The 19,440-nt window shown below is 41.4% G+C and overlaps 1 protein-coding gene across 2 annotated transcripts in view; it reads left to right on the forward strand.

Moving 5' to 3' along the window:
* Positions 1 to 18,626, forward strand: part of tle5 (TLE family member 5, transcriptional modulator) — an 80,350-nt gene extending 61,724 nt beyond the window's left edge. The window contains exons 5-7 of one of the 2 annotated variants that reach the window (XM_060941482.1): positions 1,763 to 1,825; positions 4,829 to 4,903; positions 14,682 to 18,626. In XM_060941482.1, coding sequence (XP_060797465.1) covers positions 1,763 to 1,825; positions 4,829 to 4,903; positions 14,682 to 14,915 — 372 coding nt within the window. In that variant the 3' untranslated portion in view covers positions 14,916 to 18,626. The remainder of the gene's footprint in view (positions 1 to 1,762; positions 1,826 to 4,828; positions 4,904 to 14,681) is intronic. The other variant, XM_060941483.1, reaches the window with a different exon arrangement.
* The last annotated feature ends 814 nt before the right edge of the window (positions 18,627 to 19,440 follow it).

A 19,440-nucleotide genomic window follows, 5' to 3' on the forward strand; every position in this document is an offset into this window, starting at 1 on the left:
CTTGTGCCTCTTGAGGTATTCCATTGTAGATTTTGAGGTGTGTTTTGGATCATCGTCTTATTGTAGGACCCATCCTCTTTTTAACTTCAACTTTTTTAAAGATGGTGTGATGTTTGCTTCCATAATTTGCTGGTATTTATTCGAATCCATGCTTCCCTCGACCCCAAAGCATGATCGATCCACACCCATGCTTCAGAGTTGGAGAGGTGTTCTTTTCCTGGAATTTGGCACCCTTTTTTCTCCAAACATACCTTTGCACATTGTGGCCAAAAAGTTCTATTTTTGATTTCATCAGTCCACAGGACTTGTTTCCAAAATGCATGAGGCTTGCTTAGATGTTCATTTGCAAACTTCAGATACTGAATTTTGTGGCTAGGACACAGGAAAGGTTTTCTTCTGATGACCCTCTCATGAAGGTCATATTTGTTCAGGTGTCGCTGCATAGTAGAACAGTGCACCACCACTCCAGGGTCTGCTAAATCTTTCTGAAGGTCTTTTGCAGTCAAACAGGGGTTTTTATTTGCCTTTCTAGCAATCCAATGAGCAGTTCTTTCAGAAAGTTTTCTTCATCTTCCAGACCTCACCTTGATCTCCACTGTTTCTGTTAACTGCCATTTCTTAATAACATTACAATCTGAGGAAACAGCTACCTGAAAACACTTTGCTACATTCTAGTTACCTTCTCCTGCTTTGTGAGCATCAATTATTTTATTATTCAGAATGTGAGGGAGTTGCTTAGAGGAGCCCATGGTTGTTGATTTTAGGGACAAGTTTGAGGAGTCAGAGAATTTATACAGCTTTGAAATCTGCATCATCTGACCTTTCCTAATGAAGAATTTGAACAAGCCACAGCTCAATAAGCTAATTAAGGTCTGGAACCTTGGTAAAAGTTACCTGAGAACTCAAATGTATTGGGGTGCCCAAACTTTCGCATGGTGTTCCTTTTCTTTTTTTCACTCTCCAATTGTACAAAACAAAAATAATACACAAATCTTGCAGAAAACGCTGAAAAGAAATGTGCCGTCTTTACCTTTATGCTTTTTGGTGATCAGTTCATCTTCTGCTCACTTAACTATTCACAGTAACAGACATTTTCAGCAAGGGTGCCCAAACTTTTGCATGCCACTGTACAGTAATGCTTTTATGGCTGAGGACTACAGTTGACTTGCTAACTTTAGGACTGCAGTTGTCATGAACAGTTTTGCACTCAAGTTTCCATCAGTGAAGAGTTTATAACATCAACGAAACTGACTTCATGTTAAAACTGTTAATGTTCTAGTCATGTTGTCTGTTGTTGCCCAAATGAGGATGGGTTCCCTTTTGAGTCTGGTTCCTCTCAAGGTTTCTTCCTCATGTCGTCTGAGGGAGCTTTTCCTTGCCACCGTCGCCGCAGGCTTGCTCATTGGGGATAGATTAGGGATAAAATTAGCTCATTTTAAAGTCGTTCAAATTCTGTAAAGCTGCTTTGCGACAATGTCTATTGTTAAAAGCGCTATACAAATAAACTTGACTTGACAATACCAGTTTTTCAGTACCAGTAGTGAAACCTTGGATATCATCTAATACTCATCTGAGGTGTACTATTGATGTACTATTGATCCAAATATATACTATAAGCCTTTGACTGACAGAAAGAAAATTTATGCTTAGCTGTTTTAGCTTAGCTGTATGCTAAAAATAAAACGAGCCTTATTCCACATCACACTTAAGCATGTGTGTGTGTGTGTGTGTGTGTGTGTGTGTGTGTGTGTTCCCCCTGCAGGCAGAGATAGTGAAGAGATTAAATGCAATCTGTGCTCAAGTCCTGCCTTACCTGTCTCAAGAGGTACGGAATGATGGCTGCACATACACAACCCATTTAACCACACACAGCATCATCTGTTAGCACTCTTAATTTTATTTTTCTTATACTGAAGTTTTATAAGCACTTCAGTTCCTGTGAAACTCACAGCAAGGAATGCATTGATTTTTTTTTTCTTGCCACCCTGTAAATATTGAGTGCTGTGTTGATCTGAGCATGGGTGAGTATGGATTGATGGCTGTATGTAATGGGATGGATATGTGTGGATGGGTGGATATATGGATGGATGTCTAGATGGATGTTTGTGGTTGAATGGATGGATGTGTTGTAGAATGGATGGGTGGATAGATATGTACGTGTGGATGTGTGTGGTGGGATGGGCATATTTAAATAATAGTGGCTGGCTTTTTTTGTGGCGTATCAGATATATTCCATTCAGCTAGCATGATATTGAATGAGTCAAAGATGAGTTCAGTATCATGCTAGCTGAATGGAATATATCTGATAGACCACAAAAAAAGCCAGCCAATATTTATTAGTATTATTATTATTATACATTCCTTTCAGGTATTCAACACCTCTTTCTCTTTCAGAATTCTCTCAAAATCTTCCATGTTTAACAAAGCAAACCTCGCGGCCATCTTTGTTTACAAATTGTCACAGTCGCTCACTAGTGCGGAAGATTTACGTCTCCGACATGTGACGTCATGTTGTCTTGACAACCATGCAATATCACAAACCATATTCAACGCTCATTCTCTACCCAGTGGTTATATTGTTAGCATATATAAGCGATATGCTAACAATATTGCATGCTATCAAACCAAACGAATGAAACCCACTAAAAGGGAATAGAATACATGGATGTTATTTACCAGCTGGGAGGTCCGTATCGTGAAATACTGTGACCGAGGTCTTGAAAGTACTGAGCGAGGCCCTCTGGGCCGAGATCAGTATTCAAGGTCACGGTATTTTACCATATGGACCGACCTTAAGCTGGTAAATAATATATTTATTTTTTTCTTTACCAAATTCTAACAGAAAACAAGAGCGCCCAAAAGGGAAAACCGAGCCGAGCCGCTATTTTGAATCCTCATTCACGGCTGTAACACACATTGCTTTCCCCTCAGTATACAAGTGCACTTCCATGGCAGGAAAAAAACTAAATTTTGCCGCCTATGTAGTCCCCTATTTATACAAATAGGAGTCATTCAGGATTCAGCCATGTTTTTGCTCGGTGTTAGCAAATTACAGTTTTTAGCTTTCTCCTGAAATGTTTTATTTCTTTTTCCTCAGGGGCGTAAAACTTGCTTTCACTGTGAAGACTGTCGTTATCACTATCCATGCTGTAAAATTAATGCTATTTTCCTGAGAAATGCTGGATGGATATTATGGAGGGTTGGATGGATAGATATGTGTGGAGGGATGAATGGTGTAGTGGTATGTATGGAGGGATAAATGGAAGGAAATTGTATGGGGTTGGATGAATGGCTGTGTGGTTGGTTGGTTGAATGGATGGATGTGATGGGATAAATGAATAGGTGTTTGATAAATAGATAGATGAATGGATATGTATGGTGGGAAGGATGAATATGTGTGGGGGATGGATGGATGGATGGATGGATGGATGGATGGATACAGTTGCAGTCACAAGTTTACATACTTGGACATGAATGTCATGGCAATATTAGACTGTGATTTCTTTGAACTGTTCTTTTTCTGTGACAATGATTGTACAGCGTACATTTTTAATAGAACAAAAAAAAAAGAATTCGAGGAACAAATTTTATTTTGGGGTTTCTGAAATCAATAGAGGGTTAAAATTATACATACAGGGTAAAAATACACACATACAGCATGCCTAATATTTGATCAAATGTCCCTTAGCAAATTTCACCTTGGCCAGACACTTTTGGTAGCCATCAACAAGTTTCTGGCAAAATTCTGGTTGGATATTTGGTCATTCTTCTTGGCAGAATTGGTAGAGACAATTAAATGTCTGTGTTTCCTGTCACAGACCCGACTTTTTAAGCACGGTCCACATATTTTGGATGAAGTTGAGATCAAGACTTGTTTTAAACTTAATGTTAGCCTGCTTTATCCATTTCACAATGAGCTTTGATTTGGTGTCCTTGTCCTGCTGGATCACCCAATTGTGTCTGTGTCTTCTGATTTAAGGTTATGCTGAAGAATTCTGAGGTAGTCCTCCTTCGTTATTCCATCCACTTTGTGCAATGCACAAGTTCCATTAGCAGCCAAACAGCCCCAGAGCATAATACTACCACCACCATGCTTAACATTTAGTAGTGTTCCTCTGGGTCTTCTTCTTGCAAAGTGACTTGCCAAAGTGGCTCCACCTCCCAATAACTTATATACAGTTGTTTGAACTGATGATCTTGGAATCTGCAGTTGTTTAGAAATGGCTTCAAGAGACATTCCTGAGTTGTGTAAATCTATGATCCTCTTTTTCAGATCTGCACTGAGCTCTTTGGATTTTGCCATTGTACTCTGTTGGTTAATCCAATGAGTGCTGTCAAACAAACCCTTTTTAGGTTGGCACAGAGAAGCTACAACCATGATTACTAACAAAATTAAGAGGCCTTGGCAAGTAAAAAAGACATTTTGAAACTTTCAGCATCACTTAATTAATAATCTAAGTAGGCATATGTCATTTTCTGACCCTGTATGTATAATTTTGACCCCGTGTTGATTTCAGAAAACCCAAAATAAATTCAAGCTTGTGCACCAAATTCTTGTTTTTTTCTATTAAAGATGTATGTTGTACAAACATTCTGCCACAGAAAAAATAAACGGTTCAAAGAAATTGTTGAAAGCACAATATTGCCATAACTTTTGTGTCCATGATGATATTCATATCTGTGCATGTAAATCTCTAACAACAAGTGTGTGTGTGGTGAATGGATGGATGAATTTATATATGTGGTGGGATGGATGAATAGACACAGCAGATATACAGAACACATGTGGTCTGTGATATGACGTCCATGGTGTGTTACTGTGTTACAGCACCAGCAGCAGGTCCTGGGAGCTATAGAGAGAGCCAAGCAGGTCACACCACCAGAGATGAACTCCATTATCCGGGTAAGGATGGAGGCGGGTGGAGGGTCTGTGTCTATTTATTTATGTTCGTTGTAGTAGCGGATGGTGGACCAGCATAAATGATAGTTATTTTTAAACTGGTAGAGATTAAAACATATTTATCACTGGTGAGTAAAACTGCAAAGGCCACTGACTAGCACACCAGTGTGCTAGTATGCTAGGCAGTATGTTAGTATAAAATTGAAATACAACCCCGATTCCAAAAAAGTTGGGACAAAGTACAAATTGTAAATAAAAACGGAATGCAATAATTTACAAATCTCAAAAACTGATATTGTATTCACAATAGAACATAGACAACATATCAAATGTCGAAACTGAGACATTTTGAAATTTCATGCCAAATATTGGCTCATTTGAAATTTCATGACAGCAACACATCTCAAAAAAGTTGGGACAGGGGCAATAAGAGGCTGGAAAAGTTCAAGGTACAAAAAATGAACAGCTGGAGGACCAAATTGCAACTCATTAGGTCAATTGGCAATAGGTCATTAACATGACTGGGTATAAAAAGAGCATCTTGGAGTGGCAGCGGCTCTCAGAAGTAAAGATGGGAAGAGGATCACCAATCCCCCTAATTCTGCGCCGACAAATAGTGGAGCAATATCAGAAAGGAGTTCGACAGTGTAAAATTGCAAAGAGTTTGAACATATCATCATCTACAGTGCATAATATCATCAAAAGATTCAGAGAATCTGGAAGAATCTCTGTGCGTAAGGGTCAAGGCCGGAAAACCATACTGGGTGCCCGTGATCTTCAGGCCCATAGACGGCACTGCATCACATACAGGCATGCTTCTGTATTGGAAATCACAAAATGGGCTCAGGAATATTTCCAGAGAACATTATCTGTGAACACAATTCACCGTGCCATCCGCCATTGCCAGCTAAAACTCTATAGTTCAAAGAAGAAGCCGTATCTAAACATGATCCAGAAGCGCAGACGTCTTCTCTGGGCCAAGGCTCATTTAAAATGGACTGTGGCAAAGTGGAAACTGTTCTGTGGTCAGACGAATCAAAATTTGAAGTTCTTTATGGAAATCAGGGACGCCGTGTCATTCGGACTAAAGAGGAGAAGGACGACCCAAGTTGTTATTGGCGCTCAGTTCAGAAGCCTGCATCTCTGATGGTATGGGGTGGCATTAGTGTGTGTGGCATGGGCAGCTTACACATCTGGAAAGACACCATCAATGCTGAAAGGTATATCCAGGTTCTAGAGCAACATATGCTCCCATCCAGACGACGTCTCTTTCAGGGAAGACCTTGCATTTATCAACATGACAATGCCAAACCACATACTGCATCAATTACAGCATCATGGCTGCGTAGAAGAAGGGTCCGGGTACTGAACTGGCCAGCCTGCAGTCCAGATCTTTCATCCATAGAAAACATTTGGCGCATCATAAAACGGAAGATACAACAAAAAAGACCTAAGACAGTTGAGCAACTAGAATCCTACATTAGACAAGAATGGGTTAACATTCCTATCCCTAAACTTGAGCAACTTGTCTCCTCAGTCCCCAGACGTTTACAGACTGTTGTAAAGAGAAAAGGGGATGTCTCACAGTGGTAAACATGGCCTTGTCCCAACTTTTTTGAGATGTGGTGTTGTCATAAAATTTAAAATCACTTAATTTTTCTCTTTAAATGATACATTTTCTTAGTTTAAACATTTGATATGTCATCTATGTTCTATTCTGAATAAAATATGGAATTTTGAAACTTCCACATCATTGCATTCCGTTTTTATTTACAATTTGTACTTTGTCCCAACTTTTTTGGAATCGGGGTTGTAGTATGGTATTATGCTAGTGTAAGTGTATGTTAGTATTGTTAGTGTAAACGTATCCAAGATACTATGCTGTTATCCTATGATGTGTATATTGTATGCTAGTAAGCTTGTTTGAGAGTATGCTCATGCCCTTTCTGTGAGCAGTGAGGAAATAATTTTGTATAACTTTTATAAAGCAAGAGACACTCATGTCTATTATTTTGAAGAAGATATAGCTAACTGCTTCACTACAATGGTTTCTGGTTCTTATTGCCCTTTTGAGCTGAAACAGACATTTACAAAAGCTAGTTAATTAGTTTTCTCTCGGCCAGGCTAAGACAAGGAGCAGAAAGCAGAGTTCAGAGCTACGTCAAGTCCTTGGAGACTTTCTGAGAGTCAGAGGTTTTGCAAAAAGCAAGAGATGTGGGAATTTTAGAAAGAAAGAAAGCACAACTTTATTCATCACACACTTGTGAAATTCCTCTCTGCATTTAACCCATCTGAAGCAGTGAACGCACACATGCACACACACGTGAGCAATGAGCACACACACATACCCAGAGCAGTGGGCAGCCATGCTAACAGCGCCCGGGGAGCAGTTGGGAGTTAGGTGCCTCGCTCAAGGGCACCTCAGCCCAAGGTCATCCCATATTAACCTAACCTAACGTTTATAAACGTGTTTATGAGGGTGTGCTGGTTCTAGTAGATGTAATGACTTTACTTTTGCTGATTAGCAGAAGTGGTGAGGGGAAACTTGTTTTTCAAGTCACAAAATTTTCACCATGAGATTTCACCATTCATCATGGATGCAAATTCACTTAAATCCAAACCATTTTGACTTTTGAGGTGATTGCAAGTGAATCGCTATAGTCCATCCATCTTCTTTTTTTGGGCTTTTTACACCTTTATTGGATAGGACAGTGTAGAGACAGGAAATGAACGGGAGAGAGAGACGGGGAGGGATTGGGAAATGGCCTCGGGTCGGAATTGAACCCGGGTCCCCGGGTTTATGGTATGGCGCCTTATCCACCTGAGCCACGACACCCCCTCCATCCAGCTTCTGCCACTTATCCAGGTCCAGGTTGCGGGGGTAGCAGTCTAAGCAGAGCAGCCCAGACTTTTCTCTTCCCGGCTACCTCCACCAGCTCTTCCGGGGGAATACCGAGGCGTTCCCAGGCCAGCTGAAAGATGTAATCTCTCCAACGTGTCCTGGGTCTGCCCCAGGGTCTTCTCCTGGTGGGGCATACCCAGAGAACCTCCCCTGGGAGGCATCCAGGGGGCATCCTAACAAGGTGCCCAAACCACCTCAGCTGACTTCTTTCGATGTGGAGCAGCAGCAGTTCTACTCGGAGTCTCTCCCGAATGACCAAGCTTCTCACCCTGTCTCTAAGGGAGAGCCCAGCCACCCTGTGGAGAAAACCCATTTCGACCACTTGTATCCGCGATCTCATTCTTTCGGTCACTACCCACAGCTCATGACCATAGGTGAGAGTGGGAACGTAGATGGACCAGTAAATTGAGAGCTTTGCCTTTTGGCTCAACTCTCTCTTTACCACAACAGACCGGTTTAGCATCCGCATCACTGCTGACACCACCCTGATCCGTCTGTCCAACTCCCGCTCCCCCCTATCCTCACTCGTGAACAAGGCCCTGAGATATTTAAACTCCTCCACTTGAGGTAGCAACTCCCTCCTGACCTGAAGTAGGCACTCCACCTGTTTCCGACTGATCGCCATGGCCACGGACTTGGAGGTGCTGATCCTCATCCCAGCCACTTTACACTTGGCTGCAAACCATCCCAGCGCATGCTGTAGGTCACAGATTGATGAAGCCAACAGGACCACATCATCCGCAAAAAAACAGAGACACCATCCTGATGCCACCAAACCGGACACCCTCCGCCCCTTGGCTGCACCTAGAAATTCTGTCCATAAAAATTATGAACAGAACCAGTGACAAAGGGCAGCCCTGGCGGAGTCCCACATGCACTGGGAACAAGTCCGACTTGCTGCCAGCAATGCAAACCAAACTCCTGCTCCAGTCATACAGGGTCTGAATGGCCCACAGCAGTGGGCCCCGAACCCCATACTCCTGAAGCACCCCCCACAGGGCACCCCGAGGGACACGGTCGTAAGCATTCTCCAGGTCCACAAAACGCATGTAGACCGCTTGGGCAAGCTCCTATGCACCCTCCAGTACCCTTACAAGGGTAAAGAACTGGTCTAGTGTTCCATGACCAGGACGAAAACTGCATTGTTCCTCCTGAATCCGAGGTTCGACTGTCGACCAGACTCTCCTCTCCAGCACCCCAGCATAGGCTTTCCTGGGGAGGCTGAGAAGTGTGGCTGAAACACACTCTTCGCTCCCCCTTTTTAAAAAGGGGGATCATCACCCCAGTCTGCCAATCCAGATGCACTGTCCCCAACCTCCACGCAATGTTGAAGAGGCGTGTCAGCCAAGACAGCCCAACAACATCCAGCGCCTTCAGGAACTCAGGATGAATCTCATTCACCCCCGGAGCCCGGCCACCGAGAAGTTTTTTAACCACTTCGGCAACCTCAGCCCCTGTGATGGGCGAGTCCTCTCAAGCACCCTCAGACTCTGCGTTCTCCTTGGACGACATGAAGGTGGGATTGAGGAGATCCTCAATGACAGTGTCCCCAGTTGAGGTCAACAGCACTCCATCCCCACTGTAAACAGTCAGGACAGAACACTGCTTCCCATTCCTGAGCCGCCGGATGGTTTGCCAGAATCTTTTTGAGGCTGACTGAAAGTCACTTTCCATGGCCTCACTTAACTCCTCCCACACCCGAGTTTTTGCTTCAGTGACCACCAGAACTGCGTTCCGCTTGGCTCATCGGTATCTGTCAGCTGCCTCTGGAGACCCACAGGCTAAACAAGCCCAATAGGACTCCTTCTTCAGCTTGACAGCTCCCCTCACCACAGGTGTCCACCACCGGGTTCGGGGATTACCGCCATGACAGGCACCAATAACCTTGCAGCCGCAGCTCTGCACGGCCGCCTCAGCAATGGCAGTATGGAACATGGTCCACTCTGACTCAATGTCCCCATCCTCCCCCGGTATGTAGTTGAAGCTCTACCGGAGGTGGCAGTTGAAGATCCGATGGACGGGAGCCTCCACCAGACGTTCCCAGCATACCCTCACTACACATTTGGGCCTACCAGGTCTGTCTGGCCTCCTCCCCTGCTATCTGATCCAGCTCACCACCAGGTAGTGATCAGTTGACAGCTCTGCTCCTCCCTTCACCCAAGTGTCCAAGACATACGGTCGCAGATCAGATGAAACGACTACAAAGTCAATCATCGATCTATGGCCTAGGATGTCCTTATGCCATGTGCACTTATGGACACCCTTATGCTCGAACATGGTGTTCGTTATGGCCAAACCGTGCATGGCACAGAAGTCCAACAGCAGAACACTGCTTGGGTTCAGATCGGGCAGGCCATTCCTCCCAATCACACCCCTCCAGGTCTTACCATCATTGCCCATGTGAACGTTGAAGTCCCCCAGTAAAACAATGGAGTCCCCTCGTGGTGCACTGTTTAGTATCCCACTCAAGGACTCCAAGAAGGCTGGGTACTCTGAACTACCATTTAGTGCATAAGCGCAAATGACAGAGACTGTTCCCTGACCCAAAGGTGCAGGGAAACAACCCTCTTGTTTACTGGGGAAAACTCCGATGTTAGCGTGCCAAACTGGGGGACTACCAATAGCCCCACCCTTGCCCAGCGCCGCTCACCCTTGGCAACTCCAGGATGGAAGAGAGTCCAACCCCTCTCCAGGAAATTGGTTTCAGAGCCCAAGCTATGCATTGAGGTGAGTCCAAATATATCTAGTCGGTACCTCTCAATCTTAAGCACAAGCTCAGGCTCCTTCCCCACCAGAGAGATGACCATGTCCCAAAAGCCAGTTTTGTCAGTCGGGGATCAGTATGCCAGGGCCTCTGCCTTAGGCTGCCACCCAATCCATAATGCACCGGACCCTTTCGGCACCTCCTGCGGGTGGTGGGTCCACAAGAGAGTGGTTCCGTGTTGCTTATTCGGGCTGGGCCCGGCCGGGCCCCACGGACATAAGCCCCACGGACATAGGCCCAGCCACCAGGCGCTCACCAACGAGCCCCTCCTCCAGGCGAGGGCACTTGGATCCTTACTTTTTCTCTCATAAGGGTCTTCAGAACTGCTCGTCTGACCTCTCATCTAGGACCTGTTTGCCTTGAGAGACCCTACCAGGGGCAAATGCCCCCAACAACATAGCTCCAGGAATCACTGAGGCACCCAAACCCCTCCACCATGTTAAGGTGGCGATTCAAGGAGGAGTGAATTGCTATAGATGTATCTGTATTGGTAAAGGTACAGTCCTTTTTGTTTTCTTACTAGTGTACAAACCCCTTTTCCAGAAAAGTTGGGATATTTTCCAAAATGCAATTAAAACAAAAATCTGTAATTTCTTAATTCATATCAACATTTATTTAACTGGCAAAAGTATAAAGAAAAAATTTTCAATAGTTTTATTGACCAACTTAATTGTATTTTGTAAATATAATGAAGTTAGAATTTGATGCCTGCAACACACTCAAAAAAAGTTGGGACACTTGCATTATTACCATTGTGTTATATCACATTTCCTTGTAATAACATTTACAGATTGTTGCGGTTTTGCAATGGAAATTTTTGTTCATTATTGCTTGATACAAGACTTCAGCTGCTCAACAGTCCTTGGTCATTATTGTCTGATTCTCCTCTTCATGATGCACCATACATACTCAATAGGAGATAGATCTGGACTGACAGCAGGCCAGTTAAACACACACACACTCTGTGTCCACGACACCACGCTGTTGTAGCCCTGCAGAATGAAGCCTGGCATTGTCCTGCTCAAATAAGCATGGACTTCCCGAGAAGAGACGTTGTCTTGATGGCAACATATGTCTCTCTAAAATCCCAATATACGCCTCTGCGTCATTAGTACCTTCACACACATTCAACTCACCCATGTTGTGGACACTGATACACCCCCATACCATCACAGCTGCTGACTTTTGCATCTTTCTCTGATAGCAAACTGGATGGTCATGTTCACCTTTGGTACTGAGAACTCAACATCCGGTTTTCCTGAAAACAAGCTGAAATGTGGACTCATCTGACCACAGCACGTTTCCACTGTCTTTTGGTCCATCTGAGATGAGTCCGGACCTGGAGAAATCAGCGGCGTTTCTGCATAGAATTGATGAATGGCTTCCTCCTTGCATAATACAGTTTCAGGTTGCATTTCTGGATGCAGCAGCGGACTGTGTTAAGTGATATTGATTTTCTAAAGTACTCCTGAGCCCATGTGGCTATATTTGTCACATTAGTATGACGGTTTCTTAAGCAGTGCCACCCAAGGGCTCGAGGGTCACGCACATTCAACAGTGGTTTCTGACTTTACCCTTTAGATGCTGAGATGTCTCTGAATTCCCTGAATCTTTTCATAATATTATGTACTGTACATTTTGAAAAACCTAAATTCTCTGCAATCTTGCATTGAGAAATGTTCTTTTTGAATTGATGAACAATTCTCTCACAAATTTTGGCACAAAGGGGTAAACCACAACCCATCCTTGCTTGCAAAGCCTGAGCCTTTGATGCATGCTCCTTTTATACCCAATCATGATGCCACCACATCTTACCAATTAACCTGCTTATTGTGGAATCTTCCAAAATGATGTTACTTGAATATCCTATAAACTGTTCAGTCTTATTTTGCCTGTCCTAACTTTTTTTTTGAGTGTGTTGCAGGCAACAAATTCTAACTTCATTTATATTTAGAAAATTCAATTATGTTGGTCAGGAAAACTATAAATTTTTTTCTTTGTACCATTGTCAGTTAAGTAAAGGTTCACGTGAATGAACAAATCACAGATTTTTGTTACCTCTGCCAAGGAGGTTATGTTTTCGGTAGCGATGGTTTGTTTGTTTGGTTGGTTGGTTGGTTTGTCTGTCAGCAACATTACGGAAAAAGTAATGAACGGATTGCTCTGAAATTTTTTCCAGAGGTGTGACTGGGCACAAATAACAATCCATTAAATTTTGGCGGTGATCCAGATCACCTTCTGGATCCCGGATTTTTTTAAAGGATTCTTGGCGGAGGTCTGCGCTCTCCAAGTGCTTTTCTAGTTTTTATTGCATTTTGGAAAAAATATCCCAACTTTTTTGGAAATGGGGTTCGTACTATTCTTTAGAAAGACTATTTATTAACTATCTGTGAAATTTTCTTTGTTATTGTGCATTTCTTGTCTCCCCTCCCCTCCTGTCTGAGTACTAGTGGTAGTGTAGGACTCTGTTTATTGAGGCCTGGTTAAGTGACATGGCGTCTGTGTCTATGTGTCCCAATTAAGGAGGTGTGGCTTCTGTACCTGTCAGTCCCAATTAAGGAGGCGTGGCTTCTGTGCCTACAAGTCCAAATTAAGGAGGCATGGAATCTGTGCATTGTGAGTCCCAATTAATGAGCCATGGCATCTGTGCCTACTAATCCCAGTTAAGGAGGCATGTCTTGTGTGCCTGTCAGTCCCAATTAAGGAGGCATGGTTTCTGTGCCTGTCAAGCCCAATTAAAGAGGCATTACATCTGTGCCTACTAGTCTCAATTAAAGAGGCGTGGCTTATGTGCCTATCAGTCTCAATTAAGGAGGCGTGGCATGTATGCTTGTCAGTCCCAATTAAAAAGGCATGGCATCTATGCATATTAGTCTCAAAGAGGCGTGGCTTCTATCCATGTCAGTCCCAATTAAGGGGGCCTGGCATCTCTTCTTGTCAGTCCCAATTGTGAAGTAGTGACATCTGTGCCTACTAGTCCCAATGAAAGAGGCGTGGCTTATGTGCTTGCCAGTCCTTATTAAGGAGGCGTTACCTCTGTGCCTGCCACTCCCAATTAAGGAGCCATGGAATTTGTGCCTATGAGTCCCAATAAGTAGGCATGGCTTCTATGCCTGTCAGTCACAGTAATGGAGGTTTGGTTCTTTAATGTTTAAAATAAAAATTTTGCACACTACTGAAACTGATTATATTATATTCAAACAAATTAAATCGTGTTTGTGCTAGATGAATCCTTCATGCCTTAGATTATGTGTGGAGATACTCCTTGTATTGTCTCGGTAGAAGAAATAAACACCCCGAAGAGCACATTGGTTAGGTTCACATTACCAGGATTAAGTGATACAAATCTGCTGTTCTGCTTAATATGGCACAGATCAGATTATTTTCAGGACTGTGTGGACACAAAAATCAGATCTTTTCAAAGTAGACCTGAGATGCTTTCATTTGTGGTCCTGGATTAAATCGGAATTCGTATAACTTTTCCCTAAGATGCATCCACATATAATTCCCATTGCTATCATCTGGTGTCTGCGTCGTGGCAAAACAGCAATGAAGGACACCTACAGCAGGGATCATGTTCAGTGGAAGGATAGAGAAATTGGTGATTTACTTGAATCGATTCAAGCAAAACTGGAAGAACCTACCAACACTGTATAGTGTTTGAAATCAAAGCATACATGCAGGGCATTTTGGGATCAGTACGTTTCTTATTAAAGACAGGTATATGGGTCTTCTGCAGATATAAATGTGAACCATCAAGAGAGACAAACCTGAATTGAGCAAAAACATCGGAATTGTGCAAAGAAGCTTGTAATGTGAATGCAGCCCCGTTTTTTTTTTAAGAAAACAGAAAAGGTAAGCATGAAACATGCTAAGAAAAATGAAGAATTGCTGTGATTTGTTGAAAGCCTGTTATCTGCAGCAGTTTTATGCAGGTGTAGATGTAAAAATGTGACGACCTTTTTTTTTCTTTTTCTTTTTTGGTTTAATGATGTGGAGGTAGTCACAGTGTGGTGATGTTTATAGACAACAAATAGTGAAGGAGTCAGCTTGCTAAACAGAACGGAGACCTTCAAGTCTTTAAGTGAAGACTTATTTGTCTTCTTTTCTCCAAGCAGCAGCAGCTTCAAGCACACCAGCTCTCCCAGCTGCAGGGGTTGGCTCTACCTGTGACCCCTCTCCCTCTGGGCCTGAGTCAGCCAAGCGGCCTGCCCACCGTGACCTCCAGCTCCGCCCTCTTCTCCCTCTCCAGCATCCTGGCATCACAGGCCCAGCTTGCCAAGGAGGACAAGAGCGCCAGAGATGCCTCGGACAGCCACCGTGACGAGGACGCTGACAAATCCGACTGAACACCGCTCCTCTGCCTGCTGTTGGCTGTAACCTCATCCTGCAGTGCTCGCTTACAGCACAAGCGCATTGTCTCTCTCTTTCTTTGTCCTCATTGCTGTAAATTGCTATTGCGATCTTGATCATCTGTTCTTGATTATTCCACTAGCTTTATATTCAGCAGTCCACTTTTTTTTATATTTTTACTATATATTTAGTTATTTTTCTGGCATCTCTCTGAGTGTATATGTATATACCTTTTATGTACTGTGTTCCATATTCTGCTTCGTCTCAGCATGGCCATCCAGCTCCACTGAGGCACCACCAGTGTTTCTTTGAGCACAGTTTTATCTCCCCCAACTTTGCTTTTACACGTCACCTTTTAACTCTGACAGAATGAAGAGAAAAAGAAACGAATATAATGAAGGTCAGCAGTAGTATCTGAATTGCAGAATGCATGCTGTATTTTCTGCAGATTTTTTGCTATGGGTGTAGTTTAACTCTATAAATAGCAGCTAAATGGCTTACAGTGAGTTATGATAAAGCTGACTTTTTAAAGGAATATTTTAACAAAAGAATTTTCATTCATGAGAAAGGTTCAGCCTATCATTTATTTCCTTAGTTTTGCACTGGACATTAGCTAATATGTTAATATAACTTTAAAAAAAAAAGTAATGGAAGTCTCTCTCACCCAAAATCTTTTGCTTAAACACATTCTCAACTAGAAGGGCACTTGGTAGCGTGCATACCTTTACCAAATCACATATTCGGATTTGCGTCAAAATCCTTGGCCCGTGGTTCACCTTTTCTCGAAATTTAATCAAAATCAGTTCACTACTTTTTGAGTTACAGTGGGAAGACAAAGAAACAGAGGTGAAAACATAACCTCCTTCATCAAAGTTGGCAGAGGTAAATATTCACATATTTGCCCTAAACAATATCACTAAGCAGTGTGGTCCTTTGTTAATTAACAGTGTTAATTAACAGTGGAAGGACAGTCCATATTTACAAACTGACTTCCAGGTTTCTGATACAGTTCCTCATAGTATGTGTCTGTGTTTCAGCGTGCATGCCGGATTTGTTTTTAGATATTAGGGCAATACGAGTTTTGTCTTAACATTAGTGCCTAATAATAAAAGTGTTGTATTGTTACTTAACAGAAAATGTATAATCATTATTATGTTGAATCTTTGTTTATTTAATATATATGGAAGGAGTCTCCAGTGCAAATATTTGTAACCACATCAAATCACATCTACGAAATGTGGTTTTGAGGCAAATATATGGTTATGTAATTCCAGCATATATTTTGGGTGAAAGACACAACATTTAAACGAAGGGAACATTTTTTTTATTTTTACATTTAATCTACTTTATTCTCAAAATATTCCTTTAAACTGTTCGAGGTCACTGCAGTGCAACACTGAGAGATTGTGGATTAGTGATGATATTCGCTAGATTTAAAATGATCTACAACTTGTCTGGCCCCTGTTTTTTATTTTTTATATATATATATATATATATATATATATATATATATATATATATATATTACTGTTTAATGTGTGTGGATTCTGAAAGTGTGCTTGTTTTTTTTCTCACTGTCGTAGACAGAGAGCATTTAGCATCATTAATCAGAACAGCTAACCCTCTCACCAAGTGAAGGGGTAAACTGTTTGGAAAAAAAATTCTAATCTTTTTTAATGCTATTATCTGTTACTGTCAATTTGGTAAAAGAAAATTGTGTTTTTGTGTTGTTTTTCCTAGAAATATGTGGAGAAATAATATGATGGAAATTTTTATTATGAGAAACGAGAAGCACTTTCTCTCAGCAGATATCCCGTTAGATGCATGCAAGTGATTAAAAAAAAAATTAAAATACATTTAAAAATAAATTTTAAAAAAGGTCAGGTGCTAAAGCACATGAATAATATGAGGCCCAAGGATCCTCGTATTGTAGAACTAAAACAGAGCACATTGTGTTTTCTTTAAGAAAACCAAGTAACATTTTTATAAAGTCTTCTGAGTAAGGCTTTACTTTTTCCCCCCTTTTTCTTTTTCTCTTTCAGAACTAATGCACAGTCTTCTGTTGTGCCATTCGTCCAGGATGAAATTCTTTCTTTCCATCAATAGGGGGCAGTAAGCTTTCAGCATGTTCTGTTCTAGCCATGATCACGATCTCAGATTATTGTTTTTTTAAAACCTTTTTAACCTTTACACAAAAGTCCCTTTCTTTTTTGCAGAATGAGATTAGTGATGCATTTAAATGAAGTGAATATTTATCCAGTCAGCTGTGAGTGAGCTGCTTATTAAACAAACAGAAATAATTTGTGTATTAATTCAATTTATTTGACTGATAACCTGCATTAGGATCTTTTTTTTGTTGTTATTAGATTCCTTTACACAAGCAACCTGAAGTAGAAAGCCTCGCCTTTCTCCTGAGGAGTCTGTGTACAGGACGTCACTGTGAGTTTTTCTTTTCAGTGCAGCTTGTTTCATTCCTGACAGAAAAAAAAAAATCCTAAGTTTTAAGTATTGGAACTCAATCCACATTTCATGTCCTGTGCACAACTGTTTATATGCTTGTATATGTGTGTTGCAGTGTACATGGCAGTACAAATGTATACTTTTTTTAATGATGCAGATGTTTTAGGTACTTTTTAGGTATTAATTCTGCCATTTTATATATTTGTTGTAAGCAGATGTGTGCTTTAGATCCACTTTAAATATCGATATAAATTGTTCTTTTAATCTGCCACTGCCAACAACACGTAGAAATAATCCCCATTCTCAACCTATTGAATGTTGTTTTACTCTTCAAACTAATTGTTACTTTATACGTATTGAAATGTTTTAGCAATGGGACACGGCACCATTTTGTGTTTATATCCTCATGAGACCCCACTGTGTTGTACAAGGACATCCCTTTCTTTGTCTCAAATGAATTTCTGTTTGTACGTACATCGCAAGCTAGTAAATAATAAAAAGAAATGAAAATGCATAACGTAGTTCAGGTCTCAAGAGGATATAACAGCAGCAGGACTGACTGTTGTGACAAAAAGTGGTTTGATATGAAGCAAAACAGGAAGTGTCTCTTTAATGGAATCTACTTGTGCTGGTGTAAAAGTGCCAGATTGTATAACCACCAACATGCTTGAGGATGCCTTGCTTTATCAGATACTTTATTTCTGTAGCTGTTTCTCTCTCTCTCTCTCTCTTCCTCTCTATAATGCCACACCCCTGTGTGGATCTGTTGTCAGACATGTTGATTTCTTCTCCTGACTAATTAAATGTTGGTGTTCGTCTCACAGAGGCAGTCAGGGACGGTAGTCCTGTTCTACATGGAACTAGAGCTTTATGTGTCCACTGATCCATCTGTATTACTGATCTTGAGTGACTCTGTTTTAGAAAAGACATTATGAGCCCCTGTAAGCTCCTCTCACCTCACACCCTTTTCTTCTTCTATCATTGATTGCTCTCGGCTTGACCATTTGCATTTATTTCCATAATGCACTGTAAGCATTTTGTGCTTTGTAAAAATGTTTACCTTTTATTTTCTGATTATAGTACAATCTAAAGTGCAAAATTAACAGTGTTATACAGTAGTCTGAGGATGAAATGTTAACAAACACACACAAGGTAACATTTTACTTTATATAAATGGATATTTCTGCAGTAAGGAAATGCTGCTGGTGCCTTACAAATAAAATCAGATCAGTGGAGGAAATGGGAAATGCTGATGTGTCTGTTTTGTCTGAGTGAATTAAGGGTTTTTTTCCCCGAGAGTAGTGTACTATTTCAACATTTGAGTTATGTTTATTTTTAATTATCATGTGATCCATATATATATAGTATGTTGAGATGAAAGTGTTTCTTAAAAAAAAAATCCAACACACTGCAGCAGCTCAGTACATATGAATACATAAAGTGCTAATAGTGTTTTGGGTGTACACCATCAATGTGCAAAACTACACCTCCAGGAAAAAAAACAAAACAAAAAAACTACACACTCGCAGCAGCATCAGGATTCCTTCAAACTGACTACACACATCAAATACAATTATATACTGTCGTCAGATGCCGTGGATGTAGAATATACAGAGCTGGCCAAGAAGAGATGAGAAAAAAAATCTGTCCTGACACAAAATGCAGAGAGAATCAGTGAATAATGATGTAAAGCCATACTGGATAATAAGTTAACAAGACAGATGAACTCCGGTGCTGATGGTTCAGAAAGCGTGGAAGCAGCGTGGCTCAAACACGAGATCAGGATGCAAGGCAACTCACAGGTTTTTATTATCGTATTCATTCTAATATAGTTATGGAATTTGTATACCTTGGTGAAAATCTTTCAAACATCTTCAAGGATCCGTAAAGTTCTTTGTGAGGGTCTTTGAGGACCCTTTTGAGGATCTCAACAAAGATCCTCAAAAGATGTTCAAGGATCTCTAAAATTCTTGGCAAGATCTTCAAGGATTTACAAAGGATTTACAAAATTCTTGGCAAGATCTTTTAACTTCTTGCCAAGATCTACAAAGATCTTCAAAG

The sequence above is a fragment of the Neoarius graeffei genome, chromosome 15 (genome assembly GCF_027579695.1).
Source record: "Neoarius graeffei isolate fNeoGra1 chromosome 15, fNeoGra1.pri, whole genome shotgun sequence".
NCBI lineage: Eukaryota > Metazoa > Chordata > Actinopteri > Siluriformes > Ariidae > Neoarius > Neoarius graeffei.